The sequence below is a fragment of the Pristis pectinata genome, unplaced genomic scaffold, assembly GCF_009764475.1.
Source record: "Pristis pectinata isolate sPriPec2 unplaced genomic scaffold, sPriPec2.1.pri scaffold_125_arrow_ctg1, whole genome shotgun sequence".
In the NCBI taxonomy this organism is placed as follows: Eukaryota; Metazoa; Chordata; class Chondrichthyes; order Rhinopristiformes; family Pristidae; genus Pristis; species Pristis pectinata.
In genome coordinates, this window is record NW_026262469.1 from 1 (window position 1) to 19553 (window position 19553).

The 19553-nt window shown below is 65.4% G+C and overlaps 1 protein-coding gene across 1 annotated transcript; it reads right to left on the reverse strand.

The window, feature by feature from the left end:
- Window positions 1–3648: 3648 nt before the first annotated feature.
- LOC127567120 (transmembrane channel-like protein 7) lies at window positions 3649–19524 on the reverse strand (the record flags this gene model as incomplete). Its single annotated transcript, XM_052009810.1, has 10 exons — window positions 19240–19524; window positions 12496–12697; window positions 12251–12402; window positions 10377–10529; window positions 10112–10209; window positions 9370–9515; window positions 6977–7124; window positions 4995–5165; window positions 4580–4725; window positions 3649–4027 (listed from the first exon to the last, which is right to left on the reverse strand). Coding segments are annotated over exons 1-10 (1638 nt in total), but the record flags the coding sequence as incomplete, so codon positions are not given.
- Window positions 19525–19553: the final 29 nt, after the last annotated feature.

Here is a 19553-nt window from a genome sequence, read left to right on the forward strand (position 1 = left end):
GTTGGGGGGGGGGGGGAGCGGACAGAGAGAGAGGGTTATCACCGGACAGGCCAGTCAGCTTCTGGGCAGTAGGAGAGCAGCAAATGCAGAACCTAGAACAGTGCAGCCCACAATATGGTGCTGAACTAAGTAAACGCCTGACTAAACTAGTCCCTCCTCCCTGCACTGTCCATCTTCCTCCATATTCACCTAGGAGCCTCGTAAACCCCTCCATCGTATCTGCCTCCACCCCCACCCCTGGCAGCACATTCCAGGCACCCACCGCTCTCTGTGTAAAAAAACTTGCCCCCCACATCTCCCCTCTCACCCTAAACGCACGCCCTCTGGTATTAGACATTCCCACCCTGGGGGGAGAAAGATCCCGGCTGTCTGCTCTATCTGCGCCTCTCGTCATCTTATAAACCTCTCCCCTCAGCCTCTGCCGCTCCGGAGAGAACAACCCGAGTCTGTCCGACCTCTCCTTGTAGCTCACGCCCTCTAATCCGGGCAGCGTCCCGGTGAACCTCTCCCGCACCCTCTCCGAAGCCCCCCGCACCCTCCCTGTAACGGGGGGCGACCAGAACTGCACGCAATACTCATGCCCTCTAATCCAGGCAGTGTCTGTAGAGACAATCGCAGAGAGTTGTGGACACAGCCCAGCACATCACGGACACCAGCCTCCCCTCCGCGGAATCCGTCTACACCTCTCGCTGCCTCGGTGTAGCAGCCGGCATCATCAAAGACCCCACCCACCCGGGTCATTCTCTCTTCTCCCCTCTCCCATCGGGCAGAAGATACAGGAGCCTGAGGGCACGTCCCACCAGGCTCAGGACAGCTTCTAACCCGCTGTTATAAGACTATTGAAGGATAAGATGGACTCCTGACCTCACAATCTACCTCGTCGTGGCCCTTGCACCTTATTGTCTGCCTGCACTGCACTTTCTCTGTAGCTGTGACACTTTATTCTGTACTGTTATTGCTTTTACCTGTACTACCTCCATGCACTGTGCAATGAATTGATCTGTACGAACGGTATGCCAGACAAGTTTTTCACTGTACAAGTGACAATAATAAACCAGTTCCAATTCCTGGTGAACCTCTCCCGCACCCTCTCCAAAGCCCCTGCACCCTTCCCGTAACGGGGCGACCAGAACTGAACGCGACGCTCCAGACGCGGCCTGACCGGAGTTTTATAGAGCTGCAACGTGACTTCCCAACTCTTGAACACGGTGCCCTGACTGACGCAGAAGGCATTTAGAGCGGTGTAATGTGTGTCGGACGCTCGAGGTGTTGTAGAGTTAGAGAGGCACAGAGCACGACAGCACAGAAACAGGCCCTTCGGCCCACCCAGTCCATGCTGACCTGATCTTCTGCCGAGTCCCATCTCCCTGCACCCGGACCATGTCCCTCCAAACCCCTCCCATCCATGGACCCATCCAAACCTCTCTTAGATGTTACAATTGAACCCGCATCCACCACTTCCACTGGCAGCTCGTTCCACACTCGCACCTCCCTCTGAGTGAGGAAGTTCCCCTTCAGATTCCCCTTAAATGATTCACCTCTCACCCTAAACCCATGCCCTCTAGTTCCAGTCTCACCCAACCTGAGGGGAAAAAGCCTGCATGCATTCACCCTATCTCTACCCCTCATCATTTTGTATACCTCTATAAGATCTCCCCTCTTTCTCCTGCGCTCCAGGGAGTAAAGTCCTAACCTATTCAACCTTTCCCCATAACTCAGGTCCTCAAGTCCCAGCAACACGGTAGCGTAGTGGTTAGCGCGATGCTATTACAGCGCCAGCGATTGGGGTTCAATTCCCGTCGCTGTCTGTGAGGAGTTTGTACGTTCTCCCGTGTCTGTGTGGGTTTCCTCCGGGTGCTCCGGTTTCCTCCCACATTCCAAAAGACGTACGGGTAGGTTAATTTGGGTTTAAAATGGGCGGTGCAGACTCATTGGGCCAGAAGGGCCTGTTACCACGCTGTAGATAAAATTTAAACATCCGTGTAAATTTTCTCTGCACTCTTTCAAGCTTATTGGTATCTTTCCTGTAGGTAGGTGACCAGAACTGTACACAATACTCCAAATCCAGCCTCACCAACGTCTTGTACAACTTCAATATAACATCCCAACTCCTGCACTCAGTGCCTCGACTTATGAAGGCCAAAGGGCCAAAAGCTCTCTTTACGATCCTATCTGCCTGTGACACCACTTTCAAGGAACTACGGATCCGTATCCCCAGGTCCCTTTGTTCTACCGCACACCTCAGAGCCCTACCACACACTGTGGAAGTCCTACCCTGGTTTGTCCTCCCAAAGTGCATCACCTCGCACTTGTCTGCATTAAATTCCATCAGGCCGTTTTCCTGGCTGGTCGAGATCACACTGCAAGCTTTGATAGCCTTCCTCGCTGTCCACTACGCCCCCAGGGTTGACGTTGAAATGGCGGAGAGGCGCCGGGGGTCGTGGCCGGACAAGGGTCAGGGCAAACACTAGGCGTTTCCCTCAGGACTCGGGCCGCTCCCTGGACCCCGCTCACGCGGGGAAGGGAAGCGTACCGAGGGAGACGGGGCCTCTCTCTCTCTCGCCGTGATGGCGACCCGGTGTGGGGTTGAGCCCAGAACTAGGCCCAGTGGAGCCTTCCCCTTGGGGACGGTGGGGTGGGGGAGAGGGGGAGCGGCTGCCGGGAGGAAACAGGCCATTCAGCCCAACTCTTCCCTGCTCCTCCCTCTGCTGAGGTTTGACTTCCACCTTGGAGTCACACACAGCACGGGAGACAGGCCCTTCGGCCCAACCGGTCCGTGCCGGCCCAGATCCCCATCCCAGCCGGTCCCATCTCCCCGCGTTTGGCCCCCTGTCCCTCTGAACCTTTCCCATCCGCGGACCCGTCCGAGTGTTGTTAATGTCCCTGCCTCACCCACTGCCTCTGGCAGCTCGTTCCACGTACGGACCACCCTCTGGGTGAAGAAGTTGCCCCTCGGGTCCCCTATTAAATCTCTTTCCCCTCTCACCTTAAACCTGTGCCCTCTGGTTCTTGATTCCCCGACCCTGGGGGGGGAAGACTGTGCACATTCACCCTGTCGATGCCCCTCGTGGGTTTATACACCTCTGTAAGGTCACCCCTCACGCTCCAGGGAATAAAGTCCCAACCTGCCCGACCTCTCTCCGTAACTCAGTCCCTCGAGTCCCGGCAACATCCTCGTAAATCTCCCTCTGCGCCTCTTTCCCAGCTCGACGGCATCTTCCCCACAGCAGGGCGACCAGAACTGAACACAGTTCTCCAAGTGCGGCCTCACCGACGTCCTGTACAACTGCGACGGGACGTCCCGACTCCTGTACTCGGTGCCCTGACCGGTGAAGGCCAGCGTGCCGAACGCCTTCTTCACCGCCCTGTCTACCTGTGACCCCACTCTCAGGGGAACCGTGTACCTGTACCCCGAGGTCCCTCTGTTCTACAACACTCCCTGCCCGTTCACTGTGAAAGTCCTGCCCTGGTTTGTCTTCCCAAAATGTGTGGTTGTGGGAATTAATTTCCAATGGGAGGGGTTCTTGAAGGACCTTTTTTCGGGAGAGAGACTGACCGTCCACCGTATCTCCGCCCCTCGTGGGTTTATAAACCTCGATAAGGTCCCCTCCCCTCAGCCTCCTTCGCTCTGGGGACAACTGTCCTGGCCTGTCCGGTCTCTCCTTGTAACTCAAACCCCGGCGACGTCCCCGTGAATCTTTCCCGCACCCTCTCCGGCTCGACCCCACCCTCCCTACAGCTGGGGCTACCGGAACCGTGCGCGGTTCTCCAAGTGCGGCCTCGCCGACATCTCGTACGGCTGTGACGGGACACTGAGTGGACGGGCGACCTGACCTGCCCCGCTGCCTGTGATCTCGGGCGGGGTGGACGGGGGGTGAGGGAGAGGCGAGACCGGACCTGGTACTGCTGGTAGTTGTAGCCGCAGTTCCGGCACCAGGGGTCGGAGTCCAGCTGTCCCTGGCAGGTGATCTGGTTCCAGAGGGAGTACAGCAGCACGCCGAGGCTGGCCATCTTCAGGAACACGCACCTGGGGGGGTGTCAGAGGAGGGGGGTCAGGTACAGGCAGACGGTGCCGGAGGGAGGGGGTATAGGTACAGGTGTACAAGGTCGGGTACAGGTGGACAGAGTCAGGTACACCCACACATGGGGTCATGAACAGGCTACGGGGTCGGGTACACACACGGGGTCAGGTACAGGTGTACAGGGTCGGGTACAGGTGGACAGGACAGGAACAGGTGAACGGAGTCAGGTATACCCACACATGGGGTCATGAACAGGCTACGGGGTCGGGTACACACACGGGGTCAGGTACAGGTGTACAGGGTCGGGTACAGGTGGACAGGACAGGAACAGGTGAACGGAGTCAGGTATACCCACACATGGGGTCATGAACAGGCTACGGGGTCGGGTACACACACGGGGTCAGGTACAGGTGCGGGGCTCAGGTACACACACACGGGGTCAGGTACAGGTGCGGGGCTCAGGTACAGGTGCGTGGGCTCGGATACAGGTGCACCAGATTAGGTACAGGCGGGACAGGCGGACGGGCTCGGGGACAGGCGGACAAGCCCCCTCTTACCTCAGGAGGGTGAGTTTGATCTCGGTGGCGGCCGTGTACCGCTCCAGGACAACCAACTGCTGGAAGAGCAGGGGGGTGACGAAGTTGGCCGCCGTGATCACGATGGAGGGCAGGTACTCTGTCAGCAGACTCTTCACCCCCTCCCCCTGCCCACCGAGGGAGGGAGAGACATCAGTCACCAGGGTCCGATCCCGAGAGACCCCCCCCCCTTCCTCCCCTCCCCCCACCGTGTCCGACCCCAGGGACAGACCCTCCCTCACCCACTACTCAATGTGCCCCAGGAGAGACCCTCCCTCACCAAGGGTCCGACCCCGAGGGGAGACCCTCCCTCACCCTCCCCTCACCGAGGGTCCGACCCCGGGGACACCCCCCTCCCTCACCAAGGGTCGGACCCCGGGGACAGCCCCTCCCTCACCGAGGGGCTGGACTGGGAGAACTCGGTGGCCTGGTAGATGGCGTAGAAGGCTCCCCCGATGACCAGCAGCGTCAGTGCGTTGACCAGCACCCTGCGAGAGACCAGCAGCGCCGTCTGGGAGCGTGTTCTCTCCGCACACCTTCGCCGGGACATGTCTTCCTCCAGGGCCATCTGTGGGGAGAGGGTGGGGAGGGGATATCAGCATTTCACGGAAACCAGCCTCCCCTCCGTGGACTCTGGCACGATTATCCTCAGCACTGGTGCCGCACAAGGCTGCGTCCTCGACGCACCCTGTACCGCCTCGATGCACCCTGTACCGCCTCGGCGCACCCTGTACTACATCAGTGCACCCTGTACCATCTCAATGCACCCTGTACCACCTCAATGCACCCTGTACCACCTCAATGCACCCTGTACTACATCAGTGCACTCTGTACCACCATGATGCACCCTGTACCACCTCAATGCACCTTGTACTAACTCGATGCACTCTGTACTCCCTATACACTCACGACTGTGTGGCCAGATTCTGCTCTAACTCCATCTACAAGTTTGCAGATGACACCAACGTTGGAGGCCGTATCTCAAACAGCGATGAGTCAGAGTACAGGAAGGAGGTAGAGAGCTCAGTGGAATGGTGTCATGACAACAACCTTTCCCTCAATGTCAGCGAAACAAAAGAGCTGGTCATTGACTTCAGGAAAGGGGGCGGTGTACATACACCTGTCTACATCAACGGTGCTGAGGTCGAGAGGGTTGACAGCTTCAAGTTCCCGGGAGTGAACGTCACCAACAGCCTGTCCTGGTCCAACCACGGAAACCCCACAGCCAAGAAAGCTCACCAGCGCCTCTACTTCCTCAGGAGGCTGAAGAAATTCGGTTTGTCCCTTTTGACACTCACCAACTTCTACCGACGCACCACAGAAAGCATCCTATCCGGATGCATCCCGGCTTGGTACGCCAACTGCTCTGCCCGGGACCACAAAAAACCACAGAGAGTTGTGGACACAGCCCAGCGCGTCACGGACACCAGCCTCCCCTCCTTGGTCTATACCTCTTGCTGCCTCGGTAAAGCAGCCGGTATAATCAAAGACCCCACCCACCCAGGACATTCTCTCTTCTCCCCCTCCCATCGGGCAGAAGATACAGGAGCCTGAGGGCACAAACCACCAGGCTCAAGGACAGCTTCTACCCCACGGTGATAAGACTATTGAAGGATAAGATGGACTCTTGACCTCACAATCTACCTCGTCGTGGCCCTTGCACCTTATTGTCTGCCTGCACTGCACTTTCTCTGTAGCTGGGACACTTTACTCTGCACTCTGTTATTGTTTTCACCCTGTACCACCTCAATGCACCCTGTACCGCCTCAATGCACCCTGTACTACCTCAATGCACCCTGTACCGCCTCAATGCACCCTGTACCGCCTCAATGCTCCCTGTACCGCCTCAATGCGTCCTGTACTACCTCAATGCACCCTGTACCGCCTCAATGCACCCTGTACTGCCTCAATGCTCCCTGTACCACCTCAATGCACCCTGTACCACCTCAATGCACTCTGTACTACATCAATGCACCCTGTACTACCTCAATGCACCCTGTACTGCCTCAATGCACCCTGTACCACCTCAATGCACCCTGTACTGCCTCAATGCACCCTGTACCACCTCAATGCACCCTGTACTACCTCAATGCACCCTGTACTGCCTCGATGCACTGTGTAATGAATTGACCTGTACGATCGGTTTGCAGGACAAGTTTTTCACTGGACCTCGGTACAAGTGACAATAATAAACCAACACCAAGGAACATGAATACCTGCTCCGTCTCCTTCCTCCCCTCCATCTCTCCCTCCCTCCCGCCCACCGTCACTCTCCCCGTTCCTCCGGTCCTGTCCCTCCCACACGCCCCTCTCCACGTCCCTCCCACCGTCCCTCCCTCTCCTTCCTCGCCCCTCCATCCCTCCCTCCCCCCCCCTCACCTTCAGCTGTTCCCGGAGGTTACTGTGCCGGAAGGCGACGGCCCCGGGCTGGGAGAGGCAGAAATCCCACCCGCAGAACACCCGCTGACTGTAGTTACTCAGGGTACCGCCGGACAGCAGGAAACTCTGCTTGTAGCCCAGCACAGCCCTGCGGTGGGGGGAGATGGGGGGGGATGGGGAGGGGGGGAGACGGGGAGAAGGGAAGGGGACGTGGGGAAACGGGGAGGGGGGACACGGGGAGGGGGGGAGACGGGGAGGGGGGAGACGGGGAGGGGGGAGACGGGGAGGGGGGAGACGGGGAGGGGGGAGACGGGGAGGGGGGAGACGGGGAGGGGGGAGACGGGGAGGGGGGACACGGGGAGGGGGGAGACGGGGAGGGGGGACACGGGGAGGGGGGACACAGGGAGGGGGGACACGGGGAGGGGGGACACGGGGAGGGGGGACACGGGGAGGGGGGACACGGGGAGGGGGGACACGGGGAGGGGGGACACGGGGAGGGGGGACACGGGGAGGGGGGAGAAAGAAATATACATCAATGAATGACCATTCCGGGGGGGGGAGGGGGAGGGGAGGGAGGGGAGGGGAGGGAGAAGGGAGAGGGGAGAGATGGGTAGGGGAGGGGAAGAGGAGGGAAGAGGGGGATGAGGGGGAAGGGGGGAAGGGAGGAGAGTGGAGAGGGTGGACGGGGATAGGGGAGAGGAGGGGGGGAGGGAGGGGAGAGGAGGGGGGGAGGGAGGGGAGGGGAGGGGAGGGGAGGGGAGGGAGGGGAGGGGGGAGGGAGGGGAGGGAGGGGAGGGGAGAGGGTGGACGGGGATAGGGGAGAGGAGGGGGGAGGGAGGGGAGAGGAGGGGGGAGGGAGGGGAGGGAGGGGAGAGGAGGGGGGAGGGAGGGGAGGGAGGGGAGGGAGGGGAGGGGAGGGAGGGGAGAGGGTGGACGGGGATAGGGGAGGGGAGGGAGGGGAGGGGAGGGAGGGGAGGGGAGGGGAGGGAGGGGAGGGGAGGGGAGGGAGGGGGGGAGGGGGGAGGGAGGGAGGGAGGGAGGGGAGGGAGGGGAGGGAGGGAGGGGAGGGAGGGGAGGGAGGGGAGGGGAGGGGGGGAGGGAGGGAGGGGAGGGAGGGGAGAGGGTGGACGGGGATAGGGGAGGGGAGGGAGGGGAGGGGAGGGGAGGGAGGGGAGGGGAGGGGAGGGGAGGGAGGGGAGGGGGGGAGGGGAGGGAGGGGAGGGGAGGGGAGGGAGGGGAGGGAGGGGAGGGGAGGGAGGGGAGGGAGGGAGGGGAGAGGGTGGATGGGGATAGGGGAGGGGAGGGAGGGGAGGGGAGAGGGAGGAGGGAGGGAAGGGGAGGGGAGGGGAGTGAGGGACAGGGAGGGGAGAGGAGGGGGAGGTGAGGGAGGGGAGGGAGGGAAGGGGAGGGAGGGGGGGAGGGAGGGGAGGGAGGGAGGGGAGGGAGGGGGGGAGGGGGGGAGGGAGGGAGGGGAGGGGGGGAGGGAGGGGAGGGGAGGGGGAGGGAGGGGAGGGAGGGGAGGGAGGGGGGGGAGGGGGGGGAGGGGAGGGAGGGAGGGGAGGGAGGGGGGGAGGGAGGGGAGGGAGGGAGGGAGGGAGGGAGGGGGGGAGGGGGGGAGGGAGGGAGGGGAGGGGAGGGGGGGAGGGGAGGGGAGGGGAGGGGAGGGAGGGGAGGGAGGGGAGGGAGGGGGGAGGGAGGGGAGGGGAGGGAGGGGAGGGAGGGAGGGAGGGGGGAGGGGAGGGGAGGGAGGGGAGGGAGGGGAGGGGAGGGGGGGAGGGAGGGGAGGGGGGGAGGGAGGGGAGGGAGGGGAGGGGAGGGAGGGGAGGGAGGGAGGGGAGGGAGGGGAGGGAGGGGAGGGAGGGGAGGAGGGAGGGAGGGAGGGGAGGGAGGGGAGGGAGGGAAGGGAGGGGAGGGGAGGGAGGGAAGGGAGGGGAGGGGAGGGAGGGGAGGGAGGGGAGGGGAGGGGAGGGGGGGAGGGAGGGGAGTGGAGGGGAGGGAGGGAGGGGAGGGAGGGAGGGGAGGGGGGAGGGGAGGGGAGGGGAGGGGAGGGAGGGGAGGGAGGGGAGGGGAGGGAGGGGAGGGAGGGAGGGGAGGGGAGGGGGGGAGGGGAGGGGAGGGAGGGGAGGGAGGGGAGGGGAGGGGGGGAGGGAGGGGAGGGGGGGAGGGGGGGAGGGAGGGGAGGGGAGGGAGGGGAGGGAGGGAGGGGAGGGGAGGGGGGGAGGGGAGGGGAGGGAGGGGAGGGAGGGGAGGGGAGGGGGGGAGGGGGGGGAGGGAGGGGAGGGAGGGAGGGGAGGGAGGGGAGGGGAGGGAGGGAAGGGAGGGGAGGGGAGGGGAGGGAGGGGAGTGGAGTGGAGGGAGGGAGGGAGGGGAGGGAGGGGAGGGGAGAGCCCCACCTGTGCGTGATCCAGGTGAAGGATGCCAGGAAACAGGCCCCCACACTCAGTACGTAGGCCAGGGGCAGCTGGTACCGGGCTCCCCACAGATCCAGCCCCCGCTCCGGGTAGTATCCGTAGAACAGCAGCGAGAATTCCATCCGTCCCTGCTCCGGGAGGGACACCGACAGTGTCAGAACCAGCCCCTCCCTCCCTCAGCCCCTGCCCCCCCCCCATCTCTGTGACCCCCTCCGGCCCCTACACCCCCCGTCCTCCACTGAGCTGGGACAGAGGCGCAGAGGGAGATTTACGAGGATGTTGCCGGGACTCGAGGGACTGAGTTACGGAGAGAGGTCGGGCAGGTTGGGACTTTATTCCCTGGAGCGTGAGGGGTGACCTTACAGAGGTGTATAAACCCACGAGGGGCATCGACAGGGTGAATGCGCACAGTCCTCCCCCCCAGGGTTGGGGAATCAAGAACTAGAGGGCACAGGTTTACGGTGAGAGGGGGAGAGATTTAATAGGGGACCCGAGGGGCAACTTCTCCCCCCAGAGGGTGGTCCGTACGTGGGACGAGCTGCCAGAGGCAGTGGGTGAGGCAGGGACATTAACAACACTCGGGACGGGTCGGTGGATGGGAAAGGTTCAGAGGGACAGGGGGCCAAACGCAGGGAGATGGGACCGGCTGGGATGGGGTCCTGGGGGGGCTGGGACGAGCATCGTGAGGGAGCCAGGGACGCGGGTGGGTTCCCGGCTCACCTACCGTCCCGGAGAGAATGTCCAAGATGACCTCGTAGAAACTGACCAGCCCGGGGTTGCTGTGATCGTACTGGGTACAGCTGCCCCCTGGAGACGGGGTCTCTGCGGAGGGAGAGAGCGAGGAGGTGACCGGTTGCAGAGGTTACAAGAGTCCGAACTCAACGCCACCCCCTTCCCGGCCCGCCCTGCCCCTCGGAACAAGAGCCCCCGCGCGGAGACGTCCCCTCCCTCGCGGCCCGCGGGAGGATGTTGGGGGAGGAGAGACGTACCCGGGGGAGCCGTCGGCAGGGAGTCCGAGCCCCTTCCGTCAAGGAGCAGCGGGATGACCACCAGGCCGCACAGCAGCAGGAAGGAGCCAAGGTTCAGCACGACCAGGAAGCGGTGGACGCTGAAGTAAGAACCGATCCCGGTCCCGAAGCGGCCTGCAGACGGGGAGTCACAAATCGGGATCACCGTCGCGAGAAACAGGCCCTTCGGCCCAACCGGTCCGTGCCGGCCCAGATCCCCATCCCAGCCGGTCCCATCCCAGCGTTTGGCCCCGTCCCTCTGAACCTTTCCCATCCGCGGACCCGTCCCAGTGTCGTTAATGCACCCTGTGCTACCTCAATGCCCCCTGTACCACCTCAATGCACCCTGTACCACATCAATGCACCCTGTGCTACCTCAATGCACCCTGTACCACATCAATGCACCCTGTACCACATCAATGCACCCTGTGCTACCTCAATGCCCCCTGTACCACATCAATGCCCCCTGTACCACATCAATGCACCCTGTGCTACCTCAATGCACCCTGTACCACATCAATGCACCCTGTACCACATCAATGCACCCTGTGCTACCTCAATGCACCCTGTACCACATCAATGCACCCTGTGCTACCTCAATGCACCCTGTACCACATCAATGCACCCTGTACCACATCAATGCACCCTGTGCTACCTCAGTGCACCCTGTACCACATCAATGCACCCTGTACCACATCAATGCACCCTGTACCACATCAATGCACCCTGTGCTACCTCAATGCACCCTGTACCACATCAATGCACCCTGTACCACATCAATGCACCCTGTGCTACCTCAATGCACCCTGTACCACATCAATGCCCCCTGTACCACATCAATGCACCCTGTGCTACCTCAGTGCACCCTGTACCACATCAATGCACCCTGTACCACATCAATGCACCCTGTGCTACCTCAATGCACCCTGTACCACATCAATGCACCCTGTACCACATCAATGCACCCTGTGCTACCTCAATGCACCCTGTACCACATCAATGCCCCCTGTACCACATCAATGCACCCTGTGCTACCTCAGTGCACCCTGTACCACATCAATGCCCCCTGTACCACATCAATGCACCCTGTGCTACCTCAGTGCACCCTGTACCACATCAATGCACCCTGTACCACATCAATGCACCCTGTGCTACCTCAATGCACCCTGTACCACATCAATGCTCCCTGTACCGCTTCAATGCACCCTGTACCGCCTCAATGCCCCCTGTACTGCCTCAATTCCCCCTGTACCGCCTCAATGCACCCTGTACCGCCTCAATGCACCCTGTACCGCCTCAATGCACCCTGTACCACATCAATGCACCCTGTACCACATCAATGCACCCTGTACCACCTCAGTGTAACTGCACTGTGCAATGAATTGACCTGTACGATTGGGATGCAGGACAGGTTTTTCACCGGACCTCGGTACAAGTGACAATAATAAAGCAATTTCTGTCTCCTTGTGCGGCCACTTTCAGGGGAGCCGTGGACTTGGACCCCAAGATCCCTCTGTACGTCAACACTGTTAAGGGTCCTGCCATTAACTGTGTCCTGCCCCTGCACATTTGACCTCTCCCTCCCTATCTCTGTAACCCCCTCCGGCCCCTACACCCCCCGTCCCCCTGTTCAAACCCCTCCCTCACCCCCCTCCCTCCCTATCTCTGTAACCCCCTCCGGCCCCTACACTCCCCGTCCTCCTGTTCAAACCCCTCCCTCGCCCCCTCCCTCCCTATCTCTGTAACCCCCTCCGGCCCCTACACCCCCCGTCCTCCTGTTCAAACCCCTCCCTCGCCCCCTCCCTCCCCATCTCTGTAACCCACAGGCCGTTGTCACACGGACACCCCCTCTGTACCCTCGATCTTGCGGAGGGAATGCCTCCAGATCTCCATGTAGCTCAGTGCGTTGTGAAATTCCCTCTGGAAATGCCGCAAGGTTTTCCGATGGGTCGTCTCCCACTGCGTCCAGTTCCCGTCCTGGAGGGCGCTGTCTGCCTCTCTCAGCTCCCTGGAGTGGGGGTTACAGAGGGAGGGGGGGTTACAGAGGGGCGGTGGGGAGGAGTCGGCGTAGGGAAGGGGGAGCGGCGGAGGGTTCACCCACCTGAGGAGGCGTTTCTGAGCCATGCCGAGGGGAACCGCCTTGGGAATTGTGCCTGACCCCAGCTCCTTCAGGTCCTCCAGCGTCTGAGAGGCGTCTCCTGGGGCGGGGATGCTGAGCCGGACCCACGTTCCGCTGCGGCACCTCAGGGAACCCGCGGCAGGGTGCACCAAGGTCCGGCGGGGACGCTGGACCACCTGGGAGCCTGGGGAGAGGGGGAGAGTCGCAGTGAGAGGGGGAGGAGGTCTCCGTGATGCAGCGCGCCGCAGGAGGGGGAGATGAGGGGGCTCCGCAATGGGGGAGGGGGTGGTGAGGGAGCTCCACGCCTCGGGATGGTGGGTGAGGGAGCGCCGTGCTGTGGGAGGGACGGTGAGGGAGCTCTGAGCTGTGGGAGGGGCGGTGAGGGAGCTCTGCGCTGTGGGAGGGGCGGTGAGGGAGCTCTGAGCTGTGGGAGGGGGGTGAGGGAGCTCTCCACTGTGGGAGGGGGGTGAGGGAGCTCTGCGCTGTGGGAGGGAGAGTGAGGGAGCTCTGCGCTGTGGGAGGGGGGTGAGGGAGCTCTGCGCTGTGGGAGGGGGTGAGGGAGCTCTGCGCTGTAGGAAGGAGAGTGAGGGAGCTCTGCGCTGTGGGAGGGGCGGTGAGGGAGCGCCGTGCTGTGGGAGGGGCGGTGAGGGAGCGCCGTGCTGTAGGAAGGAGAGTGAGGGAGCTCTGCGCTGTGGGAGGGGGGTGAGGGAGCTCTGCGCTGTGGGAGGGGGTGAGGGAGCTCTGCGCTGTAGGAAGGAGAGTGAGGGAGCTCTGCGCTGTGGGAGGGGGGGTGAGGGAGCTCTGCGCTGTGGGAGGGGCGGTGAGGGAGCTCTGCGCTGTGGGAGGGGGGGTGAGGGAGCTCTGCACTGTGGGAGGGGCGGTGACGGAGCTCTGCGCTGCGGGAGGGGCGGTGAGGGAGCGCCGTGCTGTGGGAGGGGCGGTGAGGGAGCTCTGCGCTGTGGGAGGGGCGGTGAGGGAGCTCTGCGCTGTGGGAGGGGGTGAGGGAGCTCTGCGCTGTGGGAGGGGCGGTGAGGGAGCTCTGCGCTGTGGGAGGGGGCGGTGAGGGAGCTCTGCGCTGTGGGAGGGGCGGTGAGGGAGCTCTGAGCTGTGGGAGGGGGGTGAGGGAGCTCTGCGCTGTGGGAGGGGGTGAGGGAGCTCTGCGCTGTGGGAGGGGGGGTGAGGGAGCTCTGCGCTGTGGGAGGGGGGGTGAGGGAGCTCTGCGCTGTGGGAGGGGGGGTGAGGGAGCTCTGCGCTGTGGGAGGGGGTGAGGGAGCTCTGCGCTGTGGGAGGGGCGGTGAGGGAGCTCTGCGCTGTGGGAGGGGCGGTGAGGGAGCTCTGCGCTGTGGGAGGGGGGGTGAGGGAGCTCTGCGCTGTGGGAGGGGCGGTGAGGGAGCTCTGCGCTGTGGGAGGGGCGGTGAGGGAGCTCTGCGCTGTGGGAGGGGCGGTGAGGGAGCTCTGCGCTGTGGGAGGGGTGAGGGAGCTCTGCGCTGGGGGAGGGGCGGTGAGGGAGCTCTGCGCTGTGGGAGGGGCAGTGAGGGAGCTCTGCGCTGTGGGAGGGGCAGTGAGGGAGCTCTGCGCTGTGGGAGGGGCGGTGAGGGAGCTCTGCGCTGTGGGAGGGACGGTGAGGGAGCTCTGAGCTGTGGGAGGGGCGGTGAGGGAGCTCTGAGCTGTGGGAGGGGGGTGAGGGAGCTCTGCACTGTGGGAGGGGCGGTGAGGGAGCTCTGCGCTGTGGGAGGGGCGGTGAGGGAGCTCTGCGCTGTGGGAGGGGTGAGGGAGCTCTGCGCTGTGGGAGGGGCGGTGAGGGAGCTCTGCGCTGTGGGAGGGGCAGTGAGGGAGCTCTGCGCTGTGGGAGGGGCGGTGAGGGAGCTCTGCGCTGTGGGAGGGACGGTGAGGGAGCTCTGCGCTGTGGGAGGGACGGTGAGGGAGCTCTGAGCTGTGGGAGGGGCGGTGAGGGAGCTCTGAGCTGTGGGAGGGGGGTGAGGGAGCTCTGCACTGTGGGAGGGGGGTGAGGGAGCTCTGCGCTGTGGGAGGGGCGGTGAGGGAGCTCTGCGCTGTGGGAGGGGCGGGGAGGGAGCTCTGCGCTGTGGGAGGGGGGTGAGGGAGCTCTGCGCTGTGGGAGGGGGCGAGGGAGCTCTGCGCTGTGGGAGGGGGCGGTGAGGGAGCTCTGCGCTGTGGGAGGGGGTGAGGGAGCTCTGCGCTGTGGGGGGGGGGTGAGGGAGCTCTGCGCTGTGGGAGGGGCGGTGAGGGAGCTCTGCGCTGTGGGAGGGGCGGTGAGGGAGCTCTGCGCTGTGGGAGGGGCGGTGAGGGAGCTCTGCGCTGTGGGAGGGGGGGTGAGGGAGCTCTGCGCTGTAGGAAGGAGAGTGAGGGAGCTCTGCGCTGTGGGAGGTGGGGTGAGGGAGCTCTGCGCTGTGGGAGGGGTGAGGGAGCTCTGCGCTGTGGGAGGGGCGGTGAGGGAGCTCTGCGCTGTGGGAGGGGCAGTGAGGGAGCTCTGCGCTGTGGGAGGGGCAGTGAGGGAGCTCTGCGCTGTGGGAGGGGCGGTGAGGGAGCTCTGCGCTGTGGGAGGGGTGGTGAGTGAGCTCTGCGCTGTGGAGGGGGGTGAGGGAGCTCTGCGCTGTGGGAGGGGGGTGAGGGAGCTCTGCGCTGTGAGAGGGGGGGTGAGGGAGCTCTGCGCTGTGGGAGGGGGCGGTGAGGGAGCTCTGCGCTGTGGGAGGTGGGTGAGGGAGCTCTGCGCTGTGGGAGGGAGAGTGAGGGAGCTCTGCGCTGTGGGAGGGGGGGTGAGGGAGCTCTGCACTGCGGGAGGGGCGGTGACGGAGCTCTGCGCTGCGGGAGGGGCGGTGAGGGAGCTCTGCGCTGGGGAGGGGCGGTGAGGGAGCTCTGCGCTGTGGGAGGGGGCGGTGAGGGAGCTCTGCGCTGTGGGAGGGGCGGTGAGGGAACTCTGCGCTGTGGGAGGGGGTGAGGGAGCTCTGCGCTGTGGGAGGGGGGTGAGGGAGCTCTGCGCTGTGGGAGGGGGGGTGAGGGAGCTCTGCGCTGTGGGAGGGGGGGTGAGGGAGCTCTGCGCTGTGGGAGGGGGGGTGAGGGAGCTCTGCGCTGTGGGAGGGGGGGTGAGGGAGCTCTGCGCTGTGGGAGGGGGTGAGGGAGCTCTGCGCGGTGGGAGGGCGGTGAGGGAGCTCTGCGCTGTGGGAGGGGGTGAGGGAGCTCTGCGCTGTGGGAGGGGCGGTGAGGGAGCTCTGCGCTGTGGGAGGGGGGGTGAGGGAGCTCTGCACTGTGGGAGGGGCGGTGAGGGAGCTCTGCGCTGTGGGAGGGGCGGTGAGGGAGCTCTGCGCTGTGGGAGGGGCGGTGAGGGAGCTCTGCGCTGTGGGAGGGGGTGAGGGAGCTCTGCGCTGTGGGAGGGGCAGTGAGGGAGCTCTGCGCTGTGGGAGGGGCAGTGAGGGAGCTCTGCGCTGTGGGAGGGACGGTGAGGGAGCTCTGCGCGGTGGGAGGGACGGTGAGGGAGCTCTGCGCTGTGGGAGGGGCGGTGAGGGAGCTCTGAGCTGTGGGAGGGGGGTGAGGGAGCTCTGCGCTGTGGGAGGGGGGTGAGGGAGCTCTGCGCTGTGGGAGGGGGAGGTGAGGGAGCTCTGCGCTGTGGGAGGGGGGGTGAGGGAGCTCTGCGCTGTGGGAGGGGGTGAGGGAGCTCTGCACTGTGGGAGGGGGGGGTGAGGGAGCTCTGCGCTGTGGGAGGGGCAGTGAGGGAGCTCTGCGCTGTGGGAGGGGGGGTGAGGGAGCTCTGCGCTGTGGGAGGGGGGTGAGGGAGCTCTGCGCTGTGGGAGGGGCGGTGAGGGAGCGCCGTGCTGGAGGAAGGAGAGTGAGGGAGCTCTGCGCTGTGGGAGGGGCGGTGAGGGAGCTCTGCGCTGTGGGAGGGGCGGTGAGGGAGCTCTGCGCTGTGGGAGGGGCGGTGAGGGAGCGCCGTGCTGTAGGAAGGAGAGTGAGGGAGCTCTGCGCTGTGGGAGGGGCGGTGAGGGAGCTCTGCGCTGTGGGAGGGGCGGTGAGGGAGCTCTGCGCTGTGGGAGGGGGGTGAGGGAGCTCTGCGCTGTGGGAGGGGCGTGAGGGAGCTCTGCGCTGTGGGAGGGGGGCGGTGAGGGAGCTCTGCGCTGTGGGAGGGGCGGTGAGGGAGCTCTGCGCTGTGGGAGGGGGGTGAGGGAGCTCTGCGCTGTGGGAGGGGGGTGAGGGAGCTCTGCGCTGTGGGAGGGGGCGGTGAGGGAGCTCTGCGCTGTGGGAGGGGGTGAGGGAGCTCTGCGCTGTGGGGGGGGTGAGGGAGCTCTGCGCTGTGGGAGGGGGCGGTGAGGGAGCTCTGCGCTGTGGGAGGGGCGGTGAGGGAGCTCTGCGCTGTGGGAGGGGCGGTGAGGGAGCTCTGCGCTGTGGGAGGGGGGGTGAGGGAGCTCTGCGCTGTAGGAAGGAGAGTGAGGGAGCTCTGCGCTGTGGGAGGGGGGGTGAGGGAGCTCTGCGCTGTGGGAGGGGGTGAGGGAGCTCTGCGCTGTGGGAGGGGCAGTGAGGGAGCTCTGCGCTGTGGGAGGGGCAGTGAGGGAGCTCTGCGCTGTGGGAGGGGCGGTGAGGGAGCTCTGCGCTGTGGGAGGGGGGGTGAGGGAGCTCTGCGCTGTGGGAGGGGGGTGAGGGAGCTCTGCGCTGTGGGAGGGGGGTGAGGGAGCTCTGCGCTGTGAGAGGGGGGGTGAGGGAGCTCTGCGCTGTGGGAGGGGGCGGTGAGGGAGCTCTGCGCTGTGGGAGGTGGGTGAGGGAGCTCTGCGCTGTGGGAGGGAGAGTGAGGGAGCTCTGCGCTGGGGGAGGGGGGGTGAGGGAGCTCTGCGCTGTGGGAGGGGGTGAGGGAGCTCTGCGCTGTGCGAGGGGGGGTGAGGGAGCTCTGCGCTGTGGGAGGGGCAGTGAGGGAGCTCTGCGCTGTGGGAGGGGGGGTGAGGGAGCTCTGCGCTGTGGGAGGGGGGTGAGGGAGCTCTGCGCTGTGGGAGGGGCGGTGAGGGAGCTCTGCGCTGTGGGAGGGGCGGTGAGGGAGCGCCGTGCTGTAGGAAGGAGAGTGAGGGAGCTCTGCGCTGTGGGAGGGGCGGTGAGGGAGCTCTGCGCTGTGGGAGGGGGGGTGAGGGAGCTCTGCGCTGTGGGAGGGGCGGTGAGGGAGCGCCGTGCTGTAGGAAGGAGAGTGAGGGAGCTCTGCGCTGTGGGGGGCGGTGAGGGAGCTCTGCGCTGTGGGCGGGGGGGGTGAGGGAGCTCTGCGCTGTGGGAGGGGGGGTGAGGGAGCTCTGCGCTGTGGGAGGGGGGGGTGAGGGAGCTCTGCGCTGTGAGAGGGGGGGTGAGGGAGCTCTGCGCTGCGGGAGGGGCGGTGAGGGAGCTCTGCGCTGTGGGAGGGGGGGTGAGGGAGCTCTGCGCTGTGGGAGGGGCGGTGAGGGAGCTCTGCGCTGTGGGAGGGGGGTGAGGGAGCTCTGCGCTGTGGGAGGGGGGTGAGGGAGCTCTGCGCTGTGAGAGGGGGGGTGAGGGAGCTCTGCGCGGTGGGCGGGGGCGGTGAGGGAGCTCTGCGCTGTGGGAGGTGGGTGAGGGAGCTCTGCGCTGTGGGAGGGAGAGTGAGGGAGCTCTGCGCTGTGGGAGGGGGGGTGAGGGAGCTCTGCGCTGTGGGAGGGGGGGTGAGGGAGCTCTGCGCTGTGGGAGGGGGGGTGAGGGAGCTCTGCGCTGTGGGAGGGGCAGTGAGGGAGCTCTGCGCTGTGGGAGGGGGGTGAGGGAGCTCTGCGCTGTGGGAGGGGGGTGAGGGAGCTCTGCGCTGTGGGAGGGGCGGTGAGGGAGCTCTGCGCTGTGGGAGGGGCGGTGAGGGAGCGCCGTGCTGTAGGAAGGAGAGTGAGGGAGCTCTGCGCTGTGGGGGGCGGTGAGGGAGCTCTGCGCTGTGGGAGGGGGGGTGAGGGAGCTCTGCGCTGTGGGGGGGGGTGAGGGAGCTCTGCGCTGCGGGAGGGGCGGTGAGGGAGCTCTGCGCTGTGGGAGGGGGGGTGAGGGAGCTCTGCGCTGCGGGAGGGGCGGTGAGGGAGCTCTGCGCTGCGGGAGGGGCGGTGAGGGAGCTCTGCGCTGTGGGAGGGGGGGGTGAGGGAGCTCTGCGCTGCGGGAGGGGCGGTGAGGGAGCGCCGCGCTGCGGGAGGGGCGGTGAGGGAGCTCTGCGCTGCGGGAGGGGCGGTGAGGGAGCTCTGCGCTGCGGGAGGGGCGGTGAGGGAGCGCCGTGCTGTAGGAAGGAGAGTGAGGGAGCTCTGCGCTGTGGGAGGGGGGGTGAGGGAGCTCTGCGCTGCGGGAGGGGCGGTGAGGGAGCTCTGCGCTGCGGGAGGGGCGGTGAGGGAGCTCTGCGCTGCGGGAGGGGCGGTGAGGGAGCGCCGTGCTGTAGGAAGGAGAGTGAGGGAGCTCTGCGCTGTGGGAGGGGGGGTGAGGGAGCTCTGCGCTGTGGGAGGGGGGTGAGGGAGCTCTGCGCTGTGGGGGGGGTGAGGGAGCTCTGCGCTGTGGGAGGGGGGTGAGGGAGCTCTGCGCTGTGGGAGGGGCGGTGAGGGAGCTCTGCGCTGTGGGAGGGGCGGTGAGGGAGCTCTGCGCTGTGGGGGGGGGGCGGTGAGGGAGCTCTGCGCTGCGTAGGGGCGGTGAGGGAGCTCTGCGCTGTGGGAGGGGGGGTGAGGGAGCGCCGCGTCCCGGGAGGCGGCTCCTGGACGTCCCCAAGCGCCTGCCTACCTCCTCTCCCCATCTCGGGTGGGTCTCGGGTCACCCGTTTCATCGCCGGGCCCCAGGTGGTAGCAGCCGGCCTCCCTCCTCCCGAGCTGTTCCCCGCTCTCTCCCCCGGGACGTCCCGGGTGCGATCGACGGTCTTTGCCGGTTGAGGCCTCCCTCGGACGGACACACCCGGTGCGGGAGCTGCCCGGCGGTCGGTTCCTCCTTCCGGCTCTGGGATCAGGTTACCGTTGCCGGGAGAGAGGCGGCGGATCTGCACAAACAGCCTTTGAACTCCCAGCTCGATTAATTATCAACGAGGCTGTGTGTCGGTCGGT